Genomic DNA, 27031 nt, shown 5'->3' on the forward strand with positions numbered 1-27031 from the left:
TCAGCAGATATATTATCTCCCTCCAATGGCTTACCCTGTGATATGAGGATTGTCAAACAAGCCTCTTCAGCAAGACATCACTTAACATGGCAAATGTGGGAGTAAGAGCTGATTGGCTGCTAACTGAGGGCCCAACTTCCAGCATTCCACCCCTTATTATTCTGCGCAGTGCTTGAGTCTCATTATGGCAGGGATCGTACCTTGGTGCAATAACCTTACATGAGATGAACCCTTTACAAAGGTGCTTAGAGATGTTAATGGAGTAAAGATATCAATGCTGGTGGCGGCACCACAGAGCCTCCTCAAGGTTTTTCTCCTTGCCGGGTTTCATCGTCATGTAGGCCTATACAACAGTCAGTGTATTTTGCAGTGATGTAGTAAAGCTTGTAAAAAAGAAAAACACCTGTGTGATTATGAACCAACCAAAATCTGGTGTTTGGGCAGTACAGGGGAATACACTTGTACGCCACAACTGACCATTTGCTAAGTTTAGCTCCCCTTGGTTAGCGTTGCCACTGTATGCCTGTCAAGCTACGTGTGCAGCGACATGTGTAGTTTAACTGTTGCTTGCAGATTTTGCCAGCGGTAGTTGCCTAGCACAAATACACAATACCACACAATACACAATAATACACATACTCTGACTTCCTTACCAATGGATTTTAATTCCCTCATACTCACGGAATTGTATAAAGTAATCAGTTCACACAGAGACCATGGTCTTCTTTAGTATTCACCAGGTTTATCACAAGAGCAGGCAACAGCAAAGGAAACTCTGCCACAATGTTCATGTTTTCTATGCTGCTAGTTTCAAGTATATATCTAAAATAATTGACTGCACCAAGGAGAGGAACATAGTTTCACTAATAGTTTGTTTATTTTGCACATGGTAGTACATCATATACATTTTTTTGATGATATTGGAATAAATAACGAAAAAAAACGATGAAAAAACACATTTTTTATTATTATTATCAAAATTATGTAATTACTTTTCATTGCAGGACACTTTTTTAATGTAGTGGTCAATTTTTTTGATTTTGGTCTTTTTTGCTTCCATGTCTTCTTTTACTTCCAAAATACACATTTAGATGTTTTTTTCAGACCTACTACCCTCTGTCTGTTTGCATCTGTATGATGCCTTAGCTTAACCTTAGCTAACTTATTACATTAGCTAGTAGCTCATGCATGTTGGCATGACAAGTTAACTATATTTGTTTTTGGTCTTTTGGCTAATTAGCTGTAACTCGAGGCAATGGTAGCTTAGACTTCATCACCACTCACCTCCACACAAGCCAAGAAAAACACAGCTGTCTGGGATACCAGCTGGAAGCTGCTGCTGCTGCTGTTGCTGTCTGTCTGTCTGTCTGTCTGTCTGTCTTTTCTATACTGTATATACAGTATATATGAACACTGGCTATTCATTTATAAAAAAATAAAAAAAGAGCACACAAAATAAGGGCAATTTCTCTAAGGGAAGAAAAGGGGCAGGGGTATCATTTATAAAACTGTGCGTAGGATCCTTACTAAAAGTGTACGTACGCCCAAAAGCCCAAAATGACGTATGCCAAAAAAAAGTCAGATTTATCTCTCTCTTATCCCTCCCTGTACATGCCCATTTTTAACCATAAATAGTCAATGCAAAGCACCTTGTGAATGCTGATCAGAATGACACTGGCAGTTGTTACACCGAATCATGATGACTGGCAGAGAAAAAGCAAAAAACTTCTCAGACGTTCAGGAATTGCTGCAAATTGAATTATAATTTCGGCCTATTCTTGCACAGTGTATGGAACACTGATGTATAGACTACATATATTAATAATACGTCCAAAACAGCAGGCATTACGGCACTCGGGGACAGCTTCGATATACCAGACGTATATAATAAAGATTTAACATAACTATATATTATATCCAAACAAGCTTTAGTGATAAAGTTGAAGATTAAATATAATATTTATTTTAAAAAAAACACTTAGCTGTCTGACATTTCCCTCTGGAAACAGCTGGTATCCCCCAGAGTGGCGAGGACCTGTATTTGGACCGGGATGGCACGGTTCCGGCGCGTTGCCCACTGGACCCAATTCAGTACATAGATCCAAGAGATCTAAGAAATCTAGACCGGCATATAAACCAGTCATCGTCATGGTCACTGACGTCTCTTTTTCTCCTGATTCTTCCATTAGCATAGTCCTCCTGCAGGGCCAGCAGTGCCATCATGCAGCATTATGAATAGGTTCACCACAGTATTTAGATGTTTACAACAATTTGTGATTGTTAACACCTTGCCAACACAGCATCTATTAGTGTTATCCCCCACTCTGAGATACAATTTGAAGACGAAAGAAAGTCTAATAGGCAAACACACTTTTCTTCATGCAGGTTTTGTCACAAACAGTATTAAAGTTCGGGCTGATAACGAGGAAATTAAGGGTAACGATTGCGCGCGAGCTTAACGGCTGCATTTTCAGACTTTGACATTTGATGATATATGCACAGTTTAAAAGACAGATATTTAGTTATTTACACTGTGTTCTGCCGTTATCTAATAATAGGGTATTTGATATTCCATGCAGTTGGGCCATCTCCTCGTCCTGCGCTCCGTAGCGGACAATGTGACGGCGAGACAGCGCCGATTAAATATTAAGAACACATTTCTATTTAAGATTTGAGTTGAAGGTGTTTATGGAACAGTTATCACTCAGTGCAAGCGCGAATAACACTGCTGGGTTTCATCTTCATGGTAACGTGGATGATATGAAGTGAAAAAATGTGCGTGACGCATCAATACTAGAAAATATTACGAGTAATCTTATTCCCATTTACTTTCTGCAGTCTGACTTCAGTTCACCACCTCACCATCTGCGTCACCAATTCCTATTTTGTCTCCAAAATGTGCTGACGCATGGTTCAGGGTTTGAGTGGAGGACCGCACATTGTCCCGTCAAGTTTGTTTTTTATAAATCACAACCTTGGCGTGGAAAGTGGCGTACGTACATTTTCAGCCCTGTTTTGTGCGTACGCCACGTTTATAAATGAGATCCCTGGTGCTCAAGCCCCGTTTGACGTCCCGATTGGTGTGCACGTGCCTGGACACAACCCTCCAAACTTTTTATATACTGAGTATCACTCTTTCTAGAGCCCCATGCACACACACACCACTTCCACATGTCAATAAATTCCAGAATAAAAAAGGCCAGCTGTGCCGAGTTACATTCGCTAAGCTACGATTGAAAAATTGGGTTGTAGGAGGCATGGGTTTGGTGAACAGTCCATCGGCAGTGTTCATGAATGGGAAGCCAATGAGGGTTCTTTTCACTGCAATAGCAACTATTATTGGTTAGTCTGGAAACCGATAAAATGCAATATGGAAAAATCTCACTGTGTTCATGTTCAAAAACAATATTGGGTTATGGAATAGTTAAAATCTATTTTAAAATGATATACAGAGATTAATCTCAGCAGTACAATTTGTTCCTCCTTGGCTTCCTTACTTCCGTATTTTATTATTACATAATATATGTCCCAGTGTCCCAGTGAAGTGTCCCAGGAAAACATCTGTCCACTGAACTCATGGCTCATGAATCAAGGTTTCAATTTTTCTTTTCCCTGGATAGATAGTAAGGATGGAGGGAGGGAGGGATGAAAAGATGGAGTGAATGAGCAATTGTTCTGCTCTTGCAAACAGGCCATTCAGGGAAACTCCCCGGGGAACAGAGCTTTTTCAAGGTTGCGTCCTACTCCGCTAGGTACCTCTGTCTGTATGTATGTGTGTGTGTGTGTGTGTGTGTGTGTGTGTGTGTGTGTGTGTGTGTGTGTGTGTGTGTGTGTGTGTGTGTGTGTGTGTGTGTGTGCATGCCTGAGTGCATGTAGTCCTCTGGGTCTCAATAACGTTCAGTCAGGCTGATATCTCTCCCCACACAGAAAAAAAGTGCAAACCATGGATGCATGTGTGTGTGTGTGTGTGTGTGTGTGTGTGTGTGTGTGTGAGAGAGTGTGTGCTGACTCGGCCAAGTGCCAGAGGTTCCCACAAGTCTCCCAGGTCAGATGGAAGGTCAACAGCTGTTGGCTAAGAATGTTCTCTAGGTTCATTTTGCCTGGCACGAGAGCAAGGCCCAGACATGTGAGAAGAATTAAATACATGACAGTGTCAAATTAATGACTCTTGGGAAAGAAAAGGCCTCTCTGTGAATGCATGCCTGCTTTGTGATTTTATATAATACAAACACTTGCCATCAAAAGGTTGCAGGCATTCAGGCTGTATAATGACTTATGCGATAAGGCTGTGTTTGTCTGCATAATTCACCCAAGCTCGACAATGTTTAATAAGGTTTACTTTCAATTTTAATCATTCCAAACTGTATTAATTGATTTAAAAGTCATTGCAGACGAATGATAACATGTATGTCAATGCAGCTGTGCAGCTATAAAACTATAGGCCACAGTAAGGGCTAGAGGCGACACTACAGCAGCTTTGTTATGTTAATGCAGTAGAGTCCACTTCTGTCTACAAACTGTTCTCTCCTGCACAGAATTGTTACAAATTCCACTTCCCACTCATTGTTTGCATTGTTTGTTATTCGAGCAAGAAGTATATGGAAATTGGCCTGAAGGATTTCAGAGGTTGGCAAATTGCATCTCCAATCAATGCCAGGACTCTGCAAAAATCTATGTAAGCCTTGTGTGCAAAATCATGTTTTTATAGATTGGAGCAAAAGCGCTTACAAACGAACCAGACAAAGCAAAGTAAGAGTCATTATTTCTTTGCATTGTAAATATTTCTTCCGGGCAGAGATGGCAACGCCATACAAATGAAGGCACGGCGACAGCAGTGGGAAATTAATTAGCAGAAGAAAGTGAGGGGGAAACAAATAGTGTGGCTTTATTTTTCTGTTGTTTTTAAATGAGACTCCAAAGACATCTCCCCTGCTGTTATGATGAAGTTGTGGGGATTATGTTATTAAATCCCTGACATCAGTCCTTTCTCTGTGTTCCTGACATCATCTTAGGGAACCTTATGTAGCCTCAGTGGACGTACAAGCATGCACACATACCCAAACACACAGACATGTGGAGAGGCCCAGGCCTGTCCAATGTGAGGCGGAGGATAGAGAAAGGATTAAGCAATACGTTGCCCCTGGATGAAAGGTATAAGCTAAACTAAGGCAGTGACCCTGAGCCAATGGCTCTCTTTCAAAAAAGGCACTAATCTTTGGTTAAATATTATTATTGGTGTGAAATGAGTCTCTAAAATACGGCAGTTGAAAATACTTTGCTGCTTTTTCCACTTAAATTATTTGTTTTTTTGTTTGTTTGTTTTTTCACCAATAACATAATTATTGGATGAAAGCTTTGGAGAGCTGCTTATGCCAAAGTTCAGTTCCTTCAAGTGTGACTTTGCCCTAGAAAGGTATTTGTATTTTGATTCCGAATACAGAAACTTTATAACAAGAAGGAAATTACAACATTTTTACCATTAATTTAATATGGATTATGCAAAAATATTGTGATGATTAAAGGGGCATTCTAAAGCTTTTTATCCAGTGTTTTTTGTGATATCTGTGTTAGATTCTGTCTTATTCTATTAAAAAAGGATACAGCACTGTTCGGAGTTAGGTTCTTGTTTGGAATGACAGAAATATCCCTCATCAATACATAACATGGTTTGAAAATAAATTAGATGCACTTGCTGTATCGTGCTCTCAATTTATGCAGTTCCTGAAGTGTTCCCTTCCAACCTGTAAGCTGCATTTTTCGTTGAGAAAATTACAAGGTATTATTTTTATTTATTCCTTGTCTGTTTCTGAGGCTTGCTTTCCCTAAAGAGCTCATTAGCAATGGCCGTACTTTATAATAGCACAGTAGTCATAGTCATTTGTGAAATGATATATAATGGAATTCAAGGAGAAATCTGTGACATTTACTCACTTTGTCAGACATTTGGGCATTGGAAATAAGGCTAGAGAGGTTTTAGCACTCTCTTGCTATATGAATATATCCGCACACAAACCATGCACACACACACACACACACACACACACACACACACACACACACACACACACACACACACACACACACACACACACACACACACACACACACAAACGAGGTCTAAAAGTCGTACTCTTCATTGCTTGTGCAATGGGAGAGGTATAAAAACACTTCCTAATTAACCAGAATCCCAAATTCCCAGCATTAATAAAGGTAATCTATAAAACAAAATTCTCCACTTTAGACACCAACAAAAGACAAGACGCACTGAGCCCTGACCAGCTAGTGTCTGAAGGCTACTGCTTTGATAGTTGTGACTAATTAATGAACAGCTGAGTCACCACATTAGAATGACCCCAACACATATACTCCACTAATACATTCATCCCTCCATCCGTTCTATTTCTAATGTTACACCTGTTCCACTCAGGCTAGTTACTGCTAGTTTAAAGGGGGAGATTTCGTCAGGGAATAGTGACACTGTTTTGATTTGATTGGTTAAATTGTCAATTAGACTGTTTGGATAAAAATCTTATAACAAATTCTGCGTTCTCTTTTTTGTTCTGTTTTTTATGTGAAGGAGGGGTGTCCACCACCTCCACTACTGAATACAAATGTAGAAATAAAAGAAGCAGAAGCTTTCTTAAGAGACTAAATAGAGACAAATGATGTTCTGACTCAGGATAATTCCCTCAGCTGTAAATCTGAATACGCTCTTGAAGGACAAACCCAAGAGCACAGCTGCCTCAGGCACAGAAATTCGGAGTTTGTGTGAATGTGGGTGTGTTTGCTGGAAGGAGAAAGGGGACTTGGTTCCTTTCTCATCATGCTAGCTGGCACACCTTTCCTGACTCAGATTGATTGGCTTGGATTGGATCAAAACATGTCCGCTCGAAAACATCAATCTGAAGCACTGCTAAGCAATAAAATCTCCAGCATCTTCGCTGCACTGGCACAGAACCATATGATTTAGTTTTCCCTCAGGTTGACTGACTCTGCAGAGAGTGCGCCCACTCAATTGGTATAGCTAACTATTCAAAGAGAGCCTGTGAAGTGGTGGAAGAGGGGAAACAAATGTTTTAACCCATGCTAATGACCACATATTACATCAACAGTGTTTGGCGAAACAGGAGAGCTGCAGCATTGTCAATTGACGTGTTCAACCAGGGGACAATTTCCAACGTGTTAGCATTGTGACAATTCTGTTAAGTGTAAGTGTGTGTAAATGTAGAGGTAAGGTTTAAAGGACATTCACCTCGTTGAACGTTTTAGGAACTATGCTGATTTGCTTTTTTTTTAATAAGAGTAAGATGAGAAGATCGCTAACACTTTAATGTTATGTGCAGGACTATTTCTTAGCCAAGCACAGTCACTCCCCTGGTTGCCCAGCAACCTCAAAGTGACGACAAGTCTCCAAGAAATAGGCGGCTATCATATCTAACTCTTGACAAGTAAGCAAATAAGCTCACAAAATAATGTCAAACCTTTAAAAACAATGTCAACAACAGCTGACACATCAGGTAAGGTACGTGTATACTGTAGGTGGGGAGGTATACTGAGTGGCTTATTAGGAGAATGAATGACGCTTCGCTGGCAGGTGATGATCAGGTGAGGAATGGTGGGAATAGGAGCTGAGGACAACTACTGTACATGCTGGGTAAGTAATGGCCCGGTCTGGAATGACAGGAAATGACACAAGTGTGCAGAATGGATGCAAAAATAAACTAAGATGGTGCTGTTACCATGACAAGCATCTAACTGCTATGCTCACAAGCACATGAGAACAAAATGTGTATTGTGGTTGTGTATTTCTTTTTCTTTCCAGCAAATATTTTAGTTTCACCTATAATAATACAATAAGAAATTGGTATAAAAAGTTTTTTGGCGAGCATTGACATCAGTGTTCGACACGACTACAAGTGACTCAGCAGGCAATGTGGAAATGATGCCATCTTGTGTATAGCCAGCCTTCAGGTGAGAGATGCTAATATGCATAGGTAACCACTTTCAATGTTCCCATTATTGGATTTATATCCATTCTGTGAACACGAGCCTTTGGAGAGTGGGTGTGCACTGTGTCAAATCCACGTGTGTACGGACTAATAAATGGACCTGCTGAGGACAGTTACATTGTCCCCTTGTTGCCTCTCTCAGCGAGATAGTCCTGTTAAAAGCCTCAGAGGAGGATAAGTGGCAGGGTCATTTGTTACAGACAGCTTTATAGACTGCTGTGAGAACACTTAAAGTTGACTTAGTCCATGACATCGCCTACTTTTTAAATAATGTTCCCTGACTAACTGGAAAGATTGCAGCTGAATTCTGAATAAAGGCAAATAGTACATTGTAATGGTTTTAGCAGGCTAGTAAGCTGCATTTTAGAAATCCTGCTGCAGTTGTAAAGAGAAGATGCACCAAAGACAATCTGTACACAAATTTGCTCTGCGGATGTTGACTAATCCACCATTTGATCTAATATTTTGCACATACTATACAAAGCTAGTAAAAGTATTCATTGTCTGATCTACAGTACGCAGCGCTCGATATGTATGTATCTCCAGGAGCTCGCAAAAAGAGCCTCTCCATTAGAGATCAATAGTTTCTTTATCACACTATTATTAGTTATGCATCATTATAAGCATTAAGCGAAAGGTTATCTAAGGTGACTTCAAGCAGGTAAGAGCTCAGTGTCTTGCTGAAGGACACTGACAAATTCAACGACCACTGCAGGAAATGAACCTGTGACTTTTTGGTTATGGCAGCATGTCTCGAACCACTAGGCACTCCTGTTGGTCAGTATAAAGCCCTTAGCTGATCCTCTGTAGAGCATTACTTGACCTGGCTGTTTGGAGAAAGGACAGACGTAAGCTTAAAATATCTCCCAGGCTTGACACAGCACTGCTCCAGCTGCACTCTGTAATTACCAGCAGTGCAATCAGCAGACTCGTTAATTTCCCCTGACTGACAGCCGCTGACGGCTCAATTGCAGAAAATGCACTGGTACGACTTCATAAGTAAATGGAACTGATGTCCTGAAGCATTCTTCAGCCTGGAAGGCTGCACTCAGAAAAGTGCATATTATTATGAACACATGAAGACATACAGTTACGGATAATGTTCTGTTCTTTGTGGCAGCCGTTAAAATACACGTTCCTAACAGATGATATCTTTGACGTGCTGAATTATAACGACAAAGCAAAAAATAGGTTATATGAATTACTCTTCCTGCCCCTTAAGAATATCACATGTACAGCTACACACTCTCCCTGCAAAGTCCTAATCTTATACAAAATGTTCAGGGTGCCATGAGAGGGCCAGCACACATTGGGAACACTTTCTGGTTCTGCAGAAGTATTGATTTAAATGTAAACCAAGTGTGAAGTTGTCCAGAATAGACATTCCGGCAAAGTAATTGGGGCTGAGTGAGCCAGCAGAATTGGCCCAGATAAATAGGTCACTTAATAGGTTGTTTATGGCGGCGATTTTACATGATGCATGAGAGAACAGGCAGCGAGGGGGTCCAGCTTAATCCGCGGTGTGGCACAGGTGAAACAGCTAAAATAGAGAATGAGAGAAAAACACTCAAGTGGAATCATTTATTTCTAAATATATAATGTGCATATTTTTGGCAGAACCTGGCTGTATGCAGCGTGGGCGCAGCTTTAGAAATGTTTTAGAATCATGAATGAAGGCTACAGCATCACTCACTTTGTGGTTATTTCTCTTTTTCACTGTGCTGTAATAATTCCCTCGCACTGCTGAGCAATCTAGGTTATTCATTTCTTTTTTCTCCTGCTTCACTTTGACCTGATGTCAGAGTGCTCTTCTGAGGCCTTTCACTGCAGCTATTTTGTGTCCTTCCTCGTACACAGTTGAGATCCAAAATGAAAAGGATGCAGCCTGTGGCAAATGAATGAGAAGGTCAGTGAGGTGCGAGCAGAGAGGAGAGCACAACATTAATACATGCAATGTAATTTTGCATTGCTTTAAGCTAAACATCAGCATATAACATGCTCACAGTGACACTGCCAACATGCCAATGTTGAGCAAGTATAATGTTGACCATCTTCACTGTTTTAGTTTAGTGTGTTAGCATGCACTTGCATTTGATAATTAGCAGTAAACACAAAGAATGGCTGAGGTTGATGTTGGGCATTGCTTTGCAGGTATTTGTAACCAAGATATTGGACAAATGGAAACTTCTAATTGATGATGGAGCTAGAGGAAAAGTTAAAGGAGTTACAAGTTATTGCAATTCATCGGGAAATAAACATTTGTGAAGCATTTCATGGAAATCCACCCAATAGACAGACACAACACAGTGGCTGATGAGGGAATGAGATGCATGTGAGGAGGTGGGCGGGGAAGGCCAGGCAACTGCAAAGCAGATGAGGGAAGCGGGAACATGTAACAGGTGAGTAGATGGATGGGGCAGTCAGGTGATGGGAAAAGGAGGGAAAGTCTGAGGGCATCTGGTGGATGGATGGAAAATGACAATAAAGAAGGGAGGTATCAGAAATGTTTTTCCCTCCATTGCTTCGCTGCATTCATTCTTTCATACCATTTTCATTTTGCATAGAACAAGACACAGAATAACCTGTAATAATAAATCTTTGTTTGTTTTATGGCACCATTGTGGCCATTACTATCGGGAAATACGCTTTTTTGCTTTCTTGCTGAGAGTTAGACGAAAAGATTGATACCACTTATTTTCTTTTAACATCCCACACGCACCCACTGATTATATCCAAAACAGCAACCAGCATCATGAGCAATGCTATATTGTGATTCTAGACCTATGTCTTTTGTGTGTGTGTGTGTGTGTGTGTGTGTGTGTGTGTGTGTCCATGGAAATGAACACTGCAGATGATGAACCAACCACATCATTGCGTTCATCATTGCGAGCCACAGAGGTGACATTTACACCATGACAGGAAATGTGATGAGCTATCAATCTCTCATGCATATACATGTGCACACACTCACATGCTATGAATAACTGTGATGTACTCAGCTGTCGGCCATGTTTGACGCAGGCTACACATTACTAGTGCAGCTGAAGAAAACTTGATCACCTTGTGTAAATCAGGACTGTTTTCCATCTATTCAACAGGCGCGTACATCTATTTTGTTTCGGAGAGGCTCCTCAGTAAAACAGATGCTAATGAAATGAAACCATTTGAACGGCACTCCAAAAACACTATGAATCCATTATAAAAGAGAAAATACATTACAGGTGATTCATCACCTGATAAATGATGAATGTAAAGGACCCAGCCTGTTAGAGCTATCATTTTGTAAACTAAGACTGAGGTTTCCTCCCAAGGTGATTTGTTTTTTGGGATTCATTTAAGAAACGTTGTGTAAGGAATCGCTTTGATGGGGTAGTAGTCATTGATTTGGGATACATATTTATTTTTTTTAAATCAATTTGTCAGATCTATGTTTTAAGGTTAAGTCACACTCCTTAAGTCGCACTTCTGCTACACACTAGGACACATGATTAGGACTCATTCGGCTTCCACTCATTTCTGTGAGAAACTCCACGGAGAAAATCACAGGGAGATACAACCACTATAACGACTAACCATTACAGTAAGTAACTCTCCTGAAGCTCTGCAGTAAAATGATGATTTGTGCCTCATTTGATTGCATTTTACTAATACGCCCCACTAAATGAAAAATGTATTGAAGTGAACTTTAAAGATTTTACAGGGGTTGTTTCCTTTCAATGTTGAGAGTAAATCCATAAAATTGTACTTCAATATTTTTACATCAACAAAGAAAAACATTAATGTAATTAATTAATAATCTAGAATGTAAAAGATGTCGTCGAAATGAAAAACACAGACAATGAACTAGATTCTGCAGATTCCATTAGTTTTATGGAGCTTGTTAGCATCTTTCAGCTAATTGTTTTGGTTTTACAGCCTTATTGTTTTAATAAACTCACACCTGCAGCTGTTTTCAGAGGAAAAGCCCACTCTATGCTACCTGCCCAGCATTAAATAATTGGCAGACAACATTAGCAACTAGCTGTTGAACATAGCATTTAGCAGCTGAAGAGTCAGATATTTTTCTCACGTCTCCAAATGAAAGCTAATGTTCCATGTCTGCTGGATGTTTAAATCGATTATGGTTAGCTAACACATTCACCATATCGACTGTAGAAGGTGTGACAGAGTTATGCTTGTTAAGCACGTACACAAATTCGTGATTATTGAACTGTTCATTCATGAAAAACATTTAAAGTGTAAAATGTTCTTTCTTCTTTTTAGAACCATACTGACCATTAAACACAGATCTCACTTCCGGTGTCATGGCGGCGTGAAGAAGTCTTATCTCATCTCCTCCGTATTCTTTCTCTTTTTCCCGGTAATTTTACCACGCCACTCTACTCGCCGATGTTCAGATAGACCACGAAGTCGCTTGAGTGTAACTTTCGGGCCTCATCTATTAACAAAATGAGCGCAAAACCGTCTACCAGAACCAACAAAACTACGTCTCACGCCGCACCAGCGCTAGCCAAGGCTAGCAGCAGCAGCAGCAACAATGATGCTAACGACAGCGCTGTCGATCACTGTGATCACCTGAGGAGCCTCCTGGGTGACATCCGCTCTGATGTCGCGTCAATGAAGGAAGAAATCCTGACGGAACTGCGCAACTCACTAACTGCCTTGAATGCTGCTGTCTCTTCCAACGGTCAGAGAATTCAGGATATAGAAGACGGCCTATCCACTGTTGATAGAAAAGTTGGTCAACTAGAATCTGACTACTCCACGCTAAAGACTCAACCTGAAGGGAGCCAACCCACAACCTTTATGGAGGCCTTCTTAGTTGAGATCTTTGGTGCCGAGCGCTTTCCTCGCAGACCATTAAACGCAGATCTACAAAAAGCATTACTCACATTTTCAAAATAATAACAATAGTTTTTAGATTGATTTACTATTTTAAGAGGATGCTTATAAGAAGGTCCCTTATCAAATGCCTACTTAAGTAAATAAAATGAAACATATACATATCCTCATGCACCTCCAACAGGCCCGTATTTGGAGAGCAGTGATCTTTATACAATCCTGTAGATGGATTTCCTACCTTCCAGGCAGCCATTAGTTTCCATTCATTTCAATAAATGAACTCGCAGAGACTGATACTTTCTTGAGGTAGGAAATCAATCACAGCAAAGGTCTTAATTTTGTTTGTAATGTAATTATATATTCCCATGGTTGCAGGTACAATTTTCTGTTTCTTGCTGCATTCAAGTGCTTGTGGGTAACTGACAGACAGCTGCACTGAGCCAAAAAAAACAACAACTCTTAAATATCACTTGAACTCACTGAGAAGTAAGGTTATAACTGCATTTCACATCACTGACATAATAGATGACTAAATATTCACTCGCAAAATTATCTCACCAAATTTAGAGTCTCTGCAAGAACAAAAGGAAAAATGCAAGGACCAACTGAGTACCCTTTACAGCATTATGCAACTGTCAGCGTAACACTGATGCGTGATTGTCAAGCATCCAAAATGAGATTCCCTCTCAGCTTCCAAAATGAATAGATAATTACTGCGTCATTCATCTTTTTGCAGGTTTTGTGATGTGTTTTAGCTCATCCCACATCCCCAACAGTCTGTGAGTCAGTGTGGCCCAATACTATGTTACGCAGCACCAAGCTGCTCTCTCTTTCTTTTTCTGGTGTTGATTCAGGCCCTCCTAAGTATTTTTACATTTTGAACACTGCCACAAAAGACACAGGAAAATCTATCCGTCATGTCCCTCACAATACAGTTCATTATGGATGGGGCACTGAACCACTACAAAAGCAACAATTCCTTTAAAGGGTCAGCTTTACAGTGTTTCCTGAGAAACCAATTTCAGAACATAATTAATCTTCTGGGAGAGATGTTTTGTGCTGTTTGGTAAAGGTGGAACTCCATCTTAACTGTTGTGGAAAGTAATTGAGAATGGATGAGTACTGGCCTTTCAGTTCATCGTACCTCTAACACATTTAAGGACAGATAACCAAAGCATAGTGTCCTTGGCAGAATAAATAAGTTACAAAACATAACTCAGGCAACACGGAGATGGAGATTTAAACTGGAGTCTTGTACACATCAAATAGTCTAATTGTTTAAAGGTTTCGTGATTCAACAGAAGTTCAAAATGTGTAAAAGGAAAATTCAAATATACACATGATATATTACAGAATATCCACAAAAACATTATGCTAACCTGCACACGTACACAAGATTTTACATCCCAGTACTGAATTAAAACCCCAGTTGAGATTGATATTTTTATGGAGCGCCTTCCTTGCCAGGTATGCCAATGACTTCCTGGAAGCCGGTAGCATTCTAACGCGAGTGAGGGGAAGAAATGTCTCTTAAAGTCAAATGGGAAGGGATAAATATGAAGTGGAGTTGCAAGTGTGTTCTCCAGATGGTGTACTTTTTTGGTTCATATTGACAATGTCTGTACTGGTAATTGCTGCAATATCTGTGTGGGTGAGCACTAAAAATTGATCAGTATCACTTTAATTCAGCATAGCAACAGAGGCAGTTAACCAGCAGTGGACTGACATTGTTGTTAGCCGCTATGTTGTACCATCTGTGATTTGAGTGCTCATATTACCTCGGGTCATGATTTAAATCACTGCGTAATGTAACCGTAACGGTGTGCTGAGGTCACAGGACTACCCGTAGCTTTGAGTTAAAAGTCGGGTAATTTGCCATCACAGCAACTGGACCCATGAGATAGAGACAGCTAATACTAGCTAGACCCTTTTTCTTTTCTTTTTGATTTTCTTTTTTTGATTTCTTTATTTAAAAAGGACAACGCACATTAATCAACATGAATACAGAGTCCAACATGTGAATGTGCCAGATTTAGCCATGCAGGCTAATTTTCATCTGCAGTCAATCTAGCAGGTTGATGGCTTAAAACAAAAGATAAACTACAACAATACAACACATTAACATAAAACAAGAACACATAGGCACATAGCCGTTTCAACAAATATGTCCCAAAAAGTTTTTATCCTCTTCGGAAAGCAGTTTTAGTTTATATTTCCTTACACAAAAAGTGAGGAAAATACAAATTTCACTTTGACTTTAAAGTGATGAACTAAAGAGATTAACTGTTTTCCGTTCATAGGTTACTGTACAGAAGGAGTCCTTTTCAGTCTCGTAAGTGTACAAATTTAGGGATTTGGCCTTCAGGTGCAGAGCAGCACACATAAGTAGGGAAGATTAATGTCACTGTCCTGGCTTGTTTGACAAACACTCTAATCTCTGGATATTCTCTCATCCTCCCACTGATCATTTACCAACACTGCTGAGATGCAGAGTAAGTGCTGCTGCTGTTGCTGCCGCTGCTGTGTGTATCTGCCAGTGCAGATTTGTATAGTGTACATTTGGAGGGCATCTCTGATGGCTTTACACATTAAAAACATCTCTCAAGTTGGGCTTTATGTTGTTATTAAGAGCTAAAAATGTGCCTTAGTTCATGGACTTAATATAACTTTCACAAATATACAGATAGTAGCAGATTCAGTTGTTTCCTGTTCTAAATAAGAAGCTCTTTGAGGGGCTTGTAATGGCCATGTGGTCAGCCAAATGCAACCATAAAGATCAGACAGGGCACACAAAAAGTTGTATGTACCCCTGTGTGTATATGAGACACGTTGCCAAACAGACAGCAGGACCAAGAGTGAGAGTGTATGATGAGGAAGCGTGAAGAGTGAGCAAAGGGAATGTGCACCTATTCATCTCCTCGCTTGGAGCAGGCAGGTACAGAAGTATGGCAGCCTTACAAGGTCAATATTTTACTTTGGCTTGTGCTCGCTAATTAAATTACAGGCAAAGTGCCCCAGGAGAGCAAACACAGAGAGCTCTGCAAGCCAAACAATTTGTAGCATGAGCTGTGGTGTTAAGTCATTGCAACATGGCCGATTTGAAGACATTTCAACATGTTACGGGAGATCAGGGGTATACTAAGGCACAGCAGAGCAGCTGGGTTAGAATTTGAGATAAGAGGTTTTTTTTGTGAAAAGCTCTTCCTGTCCAAATTGAAATAGTAAAATGGACCAGGGAAGTTCACAAACCTTGAGATGGCTTAATCAGAATCATCAGCTTTATTGGCCAGGTTTGCGTAAACAAACAAGGAATTTGACTCTGGTAATTTTTGCTCTCAAAGTACAACACTCATTTAACATATAAAGAATAAAAACAGAAATAACAGTAAGAAATATTAAAAAAAAATACTGTTAAGTGTACAGTATAACAATACAATAGAATTTGCAATTTTCCAAAAAATATACAAAAGAGAGGGAAGGAATAGTGCAATATCAGTCAGTATAGTCTGAGATTTTAGGATTTAGATATGAATACAGTGCAAGGCAGATCAGTGCAATGTGGAAATACTTGTCTCGTGGCTGTGTTTGGCATCTGATCCAACCTTGACCAACCAAGTGGCTCATGCAACATACAGTATAGCCTATGCATGTCAACACACGTTTGTCTTCAGAGGGAATATCAAGCTTCAGACAAGAGCTGTTGATGAGCATGACTGATGTAAAATAGTCTCCTTTGTTTATAGCAGGGCCTGTGGGCCAGGGACATAAAGCAGTGACAGCCTGTCAGCCTAATTGTCACTAATAAGAGCAGCGGTGTCACAAATCCACTCACTGTAGAATAGTTGCAGTTTGAATCCCAGAACCAGTTTGGATTTCTATTTCATCTGTGAAACACATATCAAAAAACAACAGCATACTTATGCAATTATTTCTGAGCCACAGGGCAAATGCCTGCTGAAATATAAAGTGAATCTTCTTTGAGATAGAGAGAGAGAGAGAGAGAGAGAGAGAGAGAGAGAGAGAGAGAGAGAGAGAGAGAGAGAGAGAAGCACCAGGTTAGAATAAAGCAGCTTTGCCATTGGCTGAGCGCACCAGGAAGTCCAGCCACTGTTGCTGTCATCTGACTGTGACGCAGGCGCTTCCCGAAAGTCAACAGCAACAAGGAGAAAAACTCAACATGGCTCCCAAACTTGAACTTCCAAACGCTGCAGCGATCGTCGGGCTGACATTCCTGTCTCTGATCCCCCCGGCGGAGGCTTACGATGCGGGCGATGCATTAGCCCTGCTGCTGGGCACCATCGTGACCGGGGTGGGTTTCTGTGCCTTCCTCGGCTGGTACGCACGGAAGCGGAACGGACAGCAGTGAGAGACACTCTCTTGATCGTTCGCCTGCCCTGTCCTGTCCTGTTATCATCCACCGCATTAATATCTCTCTGCCTGAGTTAACGTGGACCTTCTGGCACAGGGTTTGTGTCGAAGCGACTGATACGTGCCTTATTGGACTAATGCGTCAAACGCAACGGGAACCATGTGCCCTCTTTTGCAGAAGGTGGAGGGAAACATCCAGGAAGTCCTAAAACGGGAAATGTAATTTGTTGCACTGCTGAGACCAAACACGGTTGCCTTCTATATAAAAGGACTGCTGCATATATAGCCTACTGTATATTATCCCAAGGATGCTTGCATTGCATATTGCGCATATACTCTCCATGCTTGGAGTGATCACTGATTTCCTGATTCATTGTTTGAAGCACAATCTCACAAGTGTGGCTACATGAAAAGAGTGGAGCTGTTGTAGTAGCAATTTCTGTGGTTAAAATATGTGACCAAAGCTGTGAGAATAATAAATTGATTAATCTGATGCTCTTCTCAACTCCTGGTTTGCATGATATTTGTATAATCATATTTCCTCACTCTTCCCTTTCATTTAGAAAGAGTGCTTTCATGCCTGTATAATTTGCCCAAATAGGACTTTATCTGTTTAGTAAAGGGTATGATTGCAGATATAAATGTTTAAAAGTTCAGGGCATCTTCAGTGGTTTAGGGTGATCACACAAGGCAGTAAATCCTTTACTTCTAACAATATGCAATATAGCTATAAAAGTACTGTATTACAAGTTGCATTAATATACTTCAATAAATTCTCCATGTGACTGATATATTATTAGGCTATATGTGACATTAGATTGTTGGTCCACTGGTTCCCAACCTTGGTTCCCTCCCTCTTAAGGGTTGCAAGATGCATCTGAGAAGTTGTAAGATGATTATGGGGTTGGAAAGAAGAGACAAAGTTATGCTACAAAAATGTGTATTTCCTTTTTTGGACTTTTTTCTAATCTTAGCTTTTTGTGTGAAATATTGGATAATTTGACTTCTTTAGGCCTCACATAATTATTAACATGAAAATATCTGAGAGGTTTAGAGAGGAACTGTCTCTTTGGAAGAACTGCTGACGATACATAGACATCTAAAACATGACAGTATTTCTTTTTGTAAGGGGTCGCAAGCCAAAACAATGGGAACACTGTTTTAATAATCTTTTACAATGTATTGTAATTTATTATTGATGTTCTTTATGTAAAATCGGAATCTGCAAAAGAGCATTAAATGGAAATACTCAAGTAAAGCATAATTGTACATAGGTACAGGACTTGAGTAAATGTACTTAGTTACTTTCACCATTAGAGCAAATGAAATAAGCTTTATACTTTTTAAACCAATTTTTAAAAAAAACTCCCACTTGTATAGAAAACAAACATAACTTTAATACCTTGTCTAACTGATGATCTACAGTAATTACTTAACCATCATGGGGTGATACATCAAAACGTCTACAAGGTCTGTGCCAAAATGAAGGATAGCTCATCAGAGAATATGTGGGACATGCACAAAATCGTTAAGGCCTTCACTTTAATTTACCTTTTTCTGGATGGCAGTAACAGAGTTTCTTTTGGAGTAAAATGAATCATTCGGTCTCTATCCTCTGCAAATAGTCCAGTGTCAACCTATATGTGACAGTGTCTGCATTTATTATCAATGAGCAGTCTGGGATATTTGGTAAGCTGTGATTTGAAAAGGAGCTGTCCGCACATGTTGGCCCTCAGTAGAATTTCTTTTTTAATCATAAAAACAAATAGAAATATGTACCTTTTCTCAAGTTGTAACACAGTTGTGACACTTTTCCTACATGTATGTGTGTTTTATAGGCCAGGTAGATACAAAGCAATGTTTCAGTATTGTGTGAGTGCATGTGTGTACATGTGGCTGATTGAATTATTGTTCACTTGTTACACTGCTCATGACATCACGGCTCTCCATACATGGCTGGGGAATCAAATCCTATGAATTTATCATGCTGCCCGGGCAGAATGAACAACAGTGCACAAAGTGCTTTCAATTATGCATATACAGTACAGGGGAAATCATTTTACCTTGAGGTGAAATAGGCTGCCTGATTTAACCCTTCACTTTTTACATAATGGTGGACATTTCTGTAGAGTAAAACATGTATGAGCGCATTGAAAGGCTATAGCCTAATACATCTGATAAGGACTGCAAGCAGGGGATAAAACACTGTGATAAAAGAGACATGATCAGCCTAGACTGAACCACGTTTAGCTTTTGTATAATTTAAGCATTATTTCGCTTTATACATGTGATTGAAATCAAGCTGAAAGAGTTAGGAGAATGATAAAGATGTCTTTTTATCTGGACTAAGTGTAAAACTTTCAGTGAAATAGTAATCCGTTACACTACACGTTACCGGGGGAAATAATGCTGTAACGCGTTACCGGTCAACAGCGGCCCCGTTGAGCAGATGTTATACCGTGTGAGAAAAGAGAGAGAGAGAGAGAGAGAGAGAGAGAGAGAGAGAGAGAGAGAGAGAGAGATATGGGGGAGCTGCTGCTGCTGCAACAAGAGACAAGACGCGTCTTGGATCACAAATAGGGATGCAGCGCGCATGCGCACTGGGCTTCCGTTTACTGTAGGATATTCACCGTGGAGGAAAAAAGAAGGCAGGCAACAAATCAGGCTTTTTAAAAACAGCAAAAAACCCGACTGTTCAATGTAAATAACCTCCAGGAGGAAAACGAAATAGGATTATCAACAGGTAGGATTTTGATTGATCTTGTGATCGTCTCTCTCTCTCTCTCTCTCTCTCTCTCTCTCTCTCTCTCTCTCTCTCTCTCTCTCTCTCTCTCTCTCGCTATCTCTCCCTCTCTTTCTTTCTTTTTTTTTTTTTTTGGCCTTGTCCTGTGTGGTGGCTGCGATTTTGGGCAATTCATAGCAGGAACTTGGGAATGATTCTAGTCTAATGGACGTACGGATCCGCTACACTGTTATGCTTTATCCAGCCGACTGGGATGCAAGGACGATGATTTTCACCTGCTCTGTTTTTTCACTGAAATCCGTCGGATTCAAACGCGCGTAGCAACACTCGACTGACAATCGGAGGACGCATTTAAACGCGTAAGTAGACACAAACGCCAATATCAATGAAATCAGATGTTACCACAGGCTATGTGCCATTTTCCAAACGATAAAAACACAGCTATCGAGTAGAAAACTCCACACCGTTAGGCTATTACCAGCAGGCTTGTTATCATCACTTCCAACCATCCTTTATCAATCCATCCCGACTGATAATCACACCCGCGCATTAACAAGCCAAATTATGTTGAAATGCGGCTTTAGTGTCAACATAACACAGTCGATTCTCGTAACTCTTCACAATTAGTAGGCCTAATATAAAAGATGATCTGGGAAATCGACCGGCTCAATAAACGCCCTGAAGAGAACACTGCTTATTAACGTGAGACCCGTAATCCAGTTAAGCTTTAATCAGACAAAAACACGAATGCTTTATTATGTATGCACCCTCCGTCGGTTTTCCACAATGTATGAAGACATGTCGAGTTTATTTGAGGCATCCACCGCTTTAGAGAGCTGTCCTCTGTTCTGCAGGGTGTAGGGTGTGATCAAGAAGACCTTATTTTGGACTGCATTTCTCTTAATGTTCCAACATTTCCCAAAAGAAAATCTATCCAAATCAAGCCTCTTTTTTTTTTTTTGGTTCTTTCCGAGAGGTAAAAATGCGTCGTTTCTTAATGAAAGCTGGGCTGTGTTTGTTCAGTGAATTCCAAAGCCACTAGAAAGAATTGTAATGCTTTAACAGATTAATGCTTTAATCTAATCAAGCTCCATCACTGTCTGTCTGTCTGTCTGTCTGTCTGTCTGCCTGTCTGCCTGTCTGTCTGCCTGTATCTAGACAAAGTATTCAAGCTGAGGCAGAGCTCTGCACTGTGCCACTCTAAATGTTAAAATGTTAAATAAATAAATGGCAGGCAGAGGAAAATAATTGCTTATCCCATTCTAGTGAAAGTGCTGTTGAAAACAATGCAGCTGTATGTATGGGACTGAATGCTGATGGGTGGATAATATTTTTCAGGGATTTTTTTTTTTTTTTAGGTGTGATGAGACAAAGGAACAAAGGATGCCTTAGAGGAGAGGTTGCCTATATGCCTGGAAACCTCTTCAAAGCACACCGCCAAATGGATCTAACGCCTCCCCCTGCCACCTCTAGATCATGATACTTGGCTGAAGCTATTCCGCTATCTTTATGATCCCTCCTCCATCTATGGCGAACTATAGCCATGCAGGGGACCACACCATCTTGCAAAATGTCTCTCCTCTCGCCACGTTCCTCAAACTGACCTCTCTGGGTTTCATCATTGGAGTCGGTGTGGTTGGAAACCTCCTGATCTCCATCCTGCTGGTCAAAGACAAGAGCCTGCACCGGGCGCCCTACTATTTCCTGTTGGACCTGTGCGCCTCGGACATCCTGCGCTCCGCCATCTGCTTCCCCTTTGTCTTCACCTCGGTCAAGAATGGCTCTCTCTGGACCTATGGCACGCTGACCTGCAAAGTAATCGCCTTCCTGGGTGTGCTGTCCTGTTTCCACACGGCGTTTATGCTATTCTGTGTCAGCGTCACACGCTACCTGGCAATCGCACACCACCGTTTCTACACCAAGAGGCTGACCTTCTGGACTTGTCTAGCTGTCATCTGCATGGTGTGGACGTTGTCAGTGGCTATGGCGTTCCCCCCGGTGTTAGACGTTGGGACGTACTCTTTTATCCCGGAGGAGGACCAGTGCACGTTCCAGCATCGTTCCTTCAGGGCGAATGATTCGCTGGGCTTCATGCTACTGCTGGCGCTCATCCTCCTGGCCACACAGCTGGTTTACCTCAAGCTCATCTTCTTTGTCCATGACCGTCGAAAGATGAAGCCTGTCCAGTTCGTGCCTGCTGTCAGCCAGAACTGGACCTTCCACGGGCCAGGCGCCAGCGGGCAGGCGGCGGCCAACTGGCTGGCTGGATTCGGTCGAGGACCCACCCCGCCTACCTTGCTGGGCATTCGGCAGAACAGCAACGCAGCGGGCCGCAGGCGTCTACTGGTGTTGGATGAATTCAAAACAGAGAAGAGGATAAGTAGGATGTTCTACATCATGACATTTTTCTTCCTGGCACTGTGGGGGCCCTATCTGGTCGCCTGCTACTGGCGGGTGTTTGCAAGGGGCCCAGTAGTCCCTGGGGGCTACCTGACGGCAGCCGTGTGGATGAGCTTTGCCCAGGCTGGGGTCAATCCTTTCATCTGCATCTTCTCCAACAGGGAGCTCCGGCGCTGCTTCAGCACCACACTCCTCTACTGCAGAAAATCCAGGTTACCAAGGGAACCCTACTGCGTTATATGAAGGTTTTGCTGTGTTTTTTTTTTGTTTTTTTTTCTCGTCTATGTCTCTATTTCCCTGATTGATCTTGATCTGGGCTTGTTCCCATTGTACAGCGCACTCTCTCTCTCTCTCTTCTATCTCTCTTCTCTTTATCCTCCAGTTTTTCCTCCTGTTCCTCCTTCTCCCAACCCTTGTCTTTAGAGGTAGAAGGTGCACTGCCAATCACGAGGCTCTGCCGGGGTGATTGAATATAAAGCGAATCAAACATGGAGGCTGAAGGGAATGGGAGTTTCGCAGGAGGTCTGGATCCCCTCCTGTGTTTATGTTCTAGTAAACATACATGTGGAAGGCCATGCCAATGCAGAAAAGCAAAAAGTTGAAGAAGAAGAAAAAAAAAAAAAAAGAATTGACAAAACACTAAAAACAAACCCTCTTGCTTTGGATTTTTTTGAAGATGCGTTATTCTGTGAGGTGTGAAATACATAAACATGAAAAGAAAAAGAAACAAGAACAAAAAACAAAGAAACGATACCTCTCAAGCAATCATTGGAAATGTTTTACATTTTAAGAGTTGCACTAAAAAGAAGATGTAAAGATGCTTTTTTTTTTTGGTCAACAGTTGCCAGTTGCATTGCAAGGACAACTTTTTTTTGTTCTTTTTATTCCAAACTAAACAATGAATGCTTTAATTTGCAACAGACTACACAATCGCTGTAAGTAAAGCAAAACTGTTGGAATACACCATCACAAGAGGATAAAATGGTTTTAATGTAAGTGATATCTTTTTCATTTACCGGGCGGGGGCTTAACGATGGGGATTTACAATGTGTGGTTTTGAAGTTGCAACTTAAAACTAGAAATTATTTCTTGTAGTTTTATGATCCATATGTCCCTAGTGTCTGGCATTGTTATTTTCTTATCACCTTTTACAAAAAAAAGAGGAAAAAAAGATTAAATGGTGTTTGGATTTAAAAAAAAAAACATTGCTTTTAAGAACAAAAATTAAAAAAGACATTTAAAAAGTAGTTAAATGTTTCATCATATCCATGTACCTAACAACACTATCATATTGTTACCGTATTGCTGATGCCACTCCGGGTGTTCTTGCCTTAATGGTTATGATATTGTCATGTTTCTTGGTTGTTGGGTTATTTTTTATTTATTTCATTCACTCCTAAAAAGTCGTTCTTAGATGCAAGGGGAGTTTTGTTTTCTTTTTCACATCAATGTGAAGTGCATGTCCATTTTTTTAAAAGCTGGTCCACTCCCATGAGCATCACAGGCCATACACTGAGCAGCCCATTTTTATTCTGCAATGGTTTGCTACACCCCACAGAGTGCTCAGAGCACAGGGAGTGTGTGTGCACGTGCGTGTGTGTGTCAGTGGGTGCATGTGTGTGCGTTTCAGAGCGTGTGTGCTGCTGTGTGGATCAGACAACAGTCACTTCAAGACCAGAGCCTTAGTATGAAATCTTGCACAATTTGTAAAAAATGTAAAAAAAAAAAAAAATAGACATTTAAGGCACACCGTCTTGTTTCTACTTTCCCTACATTTGCTCTCTACTGATTGTTTTCAATGACTTACTTTTTTCTCTTGTGGCCATTTTAATATTTATTATGTATTCTTTTTTTTGTATATTATAGATAGATTGTGTGTAAGTATGTGAGTCTTTCATTTTGAAGTCCCGAAAGTGAGTACAGTTTCAGTTAGGATTGCATTTGCTGAAAGTTAACTGTGTAATCTGTTGCTTTTTGAAAATAAAAAAGTTTCCATTTTACAACATTTGTTTTTATCCATGTTTATGTCATTGGGTGGAGATCATTCTTTATGGCCAACAATAACAGCTGGAAGAGAGCTGCACTACCCCTCAGAATTGGTGCAGTCATGGTAGTGTTTTTAAATGGTGCTTGGTCAAGTAATGAATTTGCCAACATCCACTTGCAGGTCAAAGATTTACATTTTCATCTCTAGAACATTCTTTTGTAAGGCTTTATTAACACTCAAAGTGGTTAAATCTTTACATTGTGATTGCTAAATATTTGAATGCCACTGCTGAAATGTTATAATGTCCATATTTTGTATTTAAATAACTAATGGTTGGTATTTCTACAAGATTTTCTATGTGCCATTTGTGTCTCTTTATATGAGAAGGTGATAAAATGTTTAAATGCGTCTTCTCTGGAACACAATCTTTTGTGTCATGTGAGTCCTTGGGACAGCCTGTCAAAACAGAAGATATGCCAAACCTTGTAATTGAATGAGAAGCATGTTTGACATTTAATGGGAATAATCTCCATGACTACAGTATAACCCTGGGCACACGTGCCCTTGCAGTTTTTAATTCTGTGTTAAAGGGGAATACCACTGAATTTCAGATGGAATTTATGCGGGTCCAATATGGAATACTGGCAAACCACTCTGGATTAATGAATACCCTTGCACTGAGCCCTGCAGCCATACATGACATAGTGTTTTGTCCCATTCCCTCATTTTTAAGGTCACATTGATGTTCAGCTGCACTGAAAATGGAACTATGGAAATGTGAACAAATGCATAACTCATTTTGGAAGAAATTTGCCACCTCAAATATCTCATAATGCCTTGTAATTAGTTAATGTTACCAAATTATAACTTTTTTTGTTAAAATAAATAGTGGAATGTAAAAAAATTTATCTATTATATCCCTTGTTGTTGAACAGCATTAGAGTGTAAAACTGAGGCTAATAACGCTCACAAGTCCAAGGCATGTTTATTCTTAAATTGAGTGGTTTTTCCCTGTAATAGACTGTGATTACAGTATGTTGACAACGTCTGAAAGCTAATATGTGCACCTGCAAGAATAGAGTGCAAACTGAATAATACAATATTTGTAAATGCCAATTTTGTATGATTCAGACATTATTGTAGCTTTTTGCTTTTTAACCAAAATGTGTTCCACTGTCCTATTTTATTTCCCCCTTTAAATCATTGAAATAAGTAAAGACCAGATCTAAGGTGCCTGCAAACACAAATCATGATGCTAAAATGGCTTGTAAACACCCGAGGTGAAATGTCTATTAGGGATCCATTTTCATCACAACGTTGGCAATTACTGTTTTATTCTGGACATTGATCATTCCAATTTGGATCCAAAAGGGCCAAGTCATTTGTTATGAGAGTATTTATTGAAATTTAAAGGAATGTTCCAGCAATATATCAGGAAATGCTCTGGTCTGGTTTTACACAATGTCTTTTTCTGGAATCAGGAAACCTGTACAAGGCTTCTTGAGATTATTGAATGAGGCAATTGAAGATGAACTCTAAAATTACATTCTGTGGGGTTTAATCTGTAATTGGGGCTGTGCTATTTGAGACTGAGAGCAGGAATTAATGTATTACTTATATTTTAGCCTCATTCGGCATATGCAAATCACAAACTGTGTCACTTTTGAGCACTGGCCCATTTCCTCGCATGTTCATTCAAATGACCCAGTAATTCTGTCCCTCTCAACATCTGAGGGAAGATGACAGGCAGAGGTAAAGAGCGGTTCATTCTGGTAGATCTAACATTGGACTCTTTTTCCCCTCTGAGGCAACATGTCTCCTGAGAAACATGGAGAAACATATTGTTCATAATCAAAGCAATTAGAAATGTGTACCATCTGACTGGAATTGGTTCTTTGCACTTTTAGTTTAGATCACGGAAGAAAGCAAAAAACTGACCGTTTTTGTGAGGCAATTATAATGCTTTGCTGTAGATACTTTTCATTTAAAGATCAGAAGACTTTTCTATTGGATTTTTGGCTGCCAATGAATAACACAACCATCCCTAATTCCATGTCACTCTCTTGTATCTCGGTGGATTTGTGCACACAATTTGAGTTTTTTAATGGACTGCCAATGGGCTCTGAAAAAAAGCATCTCACCCTAGCCCTGATTTGCTGTCTATAATTTGAGTAAATACCATCTGTTGACTGGGAAACAGGCTTTTTTCTAGATTTGAGGGGAAAAAAAGCTCAACTAATGTGAGCCTTTCTGCATTCTTAAGCATTTTCTATTTGTATAATGTACACCAAACCTTAATTAAAGTGCAGTAAGGGTATGTGCCGAGAAGCACTCAAATATAAAAAAAGCTGCATTGAATGGAATGGAGTGGATGACTCAATCTCCTGACAAGCTACTCAGGATAAAGGTTGAATTGCTTTCTGTGTTGGTATCACCCCTACTCTGCATATGTGTATTATTGTGTGACCGTTTGAAAACAAAGCTGGGAATACAACGGTTCAATATGCTTTGTAAAATTTCTCCGGGACGTTCATTTTGTTTTATGAAATGACATTTACTTACAATGTATTTTGTGGCGTTTGAGATGTTTGGTAAAATGATTTATTCTGCTCTTTGTGTGTAAAAAAAATGTATGTGTGTTTGTGCAGGATTGTGGTTTAGTGACCCCATGAGTGTGTGTGT

General features: G+C 40.2%; 2 protein-coding genes across 2 annotated transcripts; both read left to right on the forward strand.

The window, feature by feature from the left end:
* The first annotated feature begins 16937 nt into the window (after positions 1 to 16937).
* On the forward strand, positions 16938 to 17724 carry LOC114550325 (small integral membrane protein 30). Its single transcript, XM_028571014.1, has one exon. It carries the CDS (start codon positions 17029 to 17031, stop codon positions 17215 to 17217), a length of 189 nt encoding a protein of 62 aa, XP_028426815.1. The 5' UTR covers positions 16938 to 17028; the 3' UTR covers positions 17218 to 17724.
* Positions 17725 to 21366: 3642 nt separating this feature from the next.
* Positions 21367 to 23572, forward strand: gpr85 (G protein-coupled receptor 85). Its single transcript, XM_028571069.1, has one exon. The coding sequence runs from the start codon at positions 21472 to 21474 to the stop codon at positions 22603 to 22605; it is 1134 nt and encodes a 377-aa protein (XP_028426870.1). The 5' UTR covers positions 21367 to 21471; the 3' UTR covers positions 22606 to 23572.
* Positions 23573 to 27031: the final 3459 nt, after the last annotated feature.

This window comes from Perca flavescens, chromosome 23 (assembly GCF_004354835.1).
Source record: "Perca flavescens isolate YP-PL-M2 chromosome 23, PFLA_1.0, whole genome shotgun sequence".
Taxonomy (NCBI): Eukaryota; Metazoa; Chordata; class Actinopteri; order Perciformes; family Percidae; genus Perca; species Perca flavescens.

Bases quoted from the DNA above. Each gene is read 5' to 3' on its own strand.
- gpr85 (XM_028571069.1), top strand. From the start codon at position 21,472: ATGATCCCTCCTCCATCTATGGCGAACTATAGCCATGCAGGGGACCAC.
- LOC114550325 (XM_028571014.1), top strand. From the start codon at position 17,029: ATGGCTCCCAAACTTGAACTTCCAAACGCTGCAGCGATCGTCGGGCTG.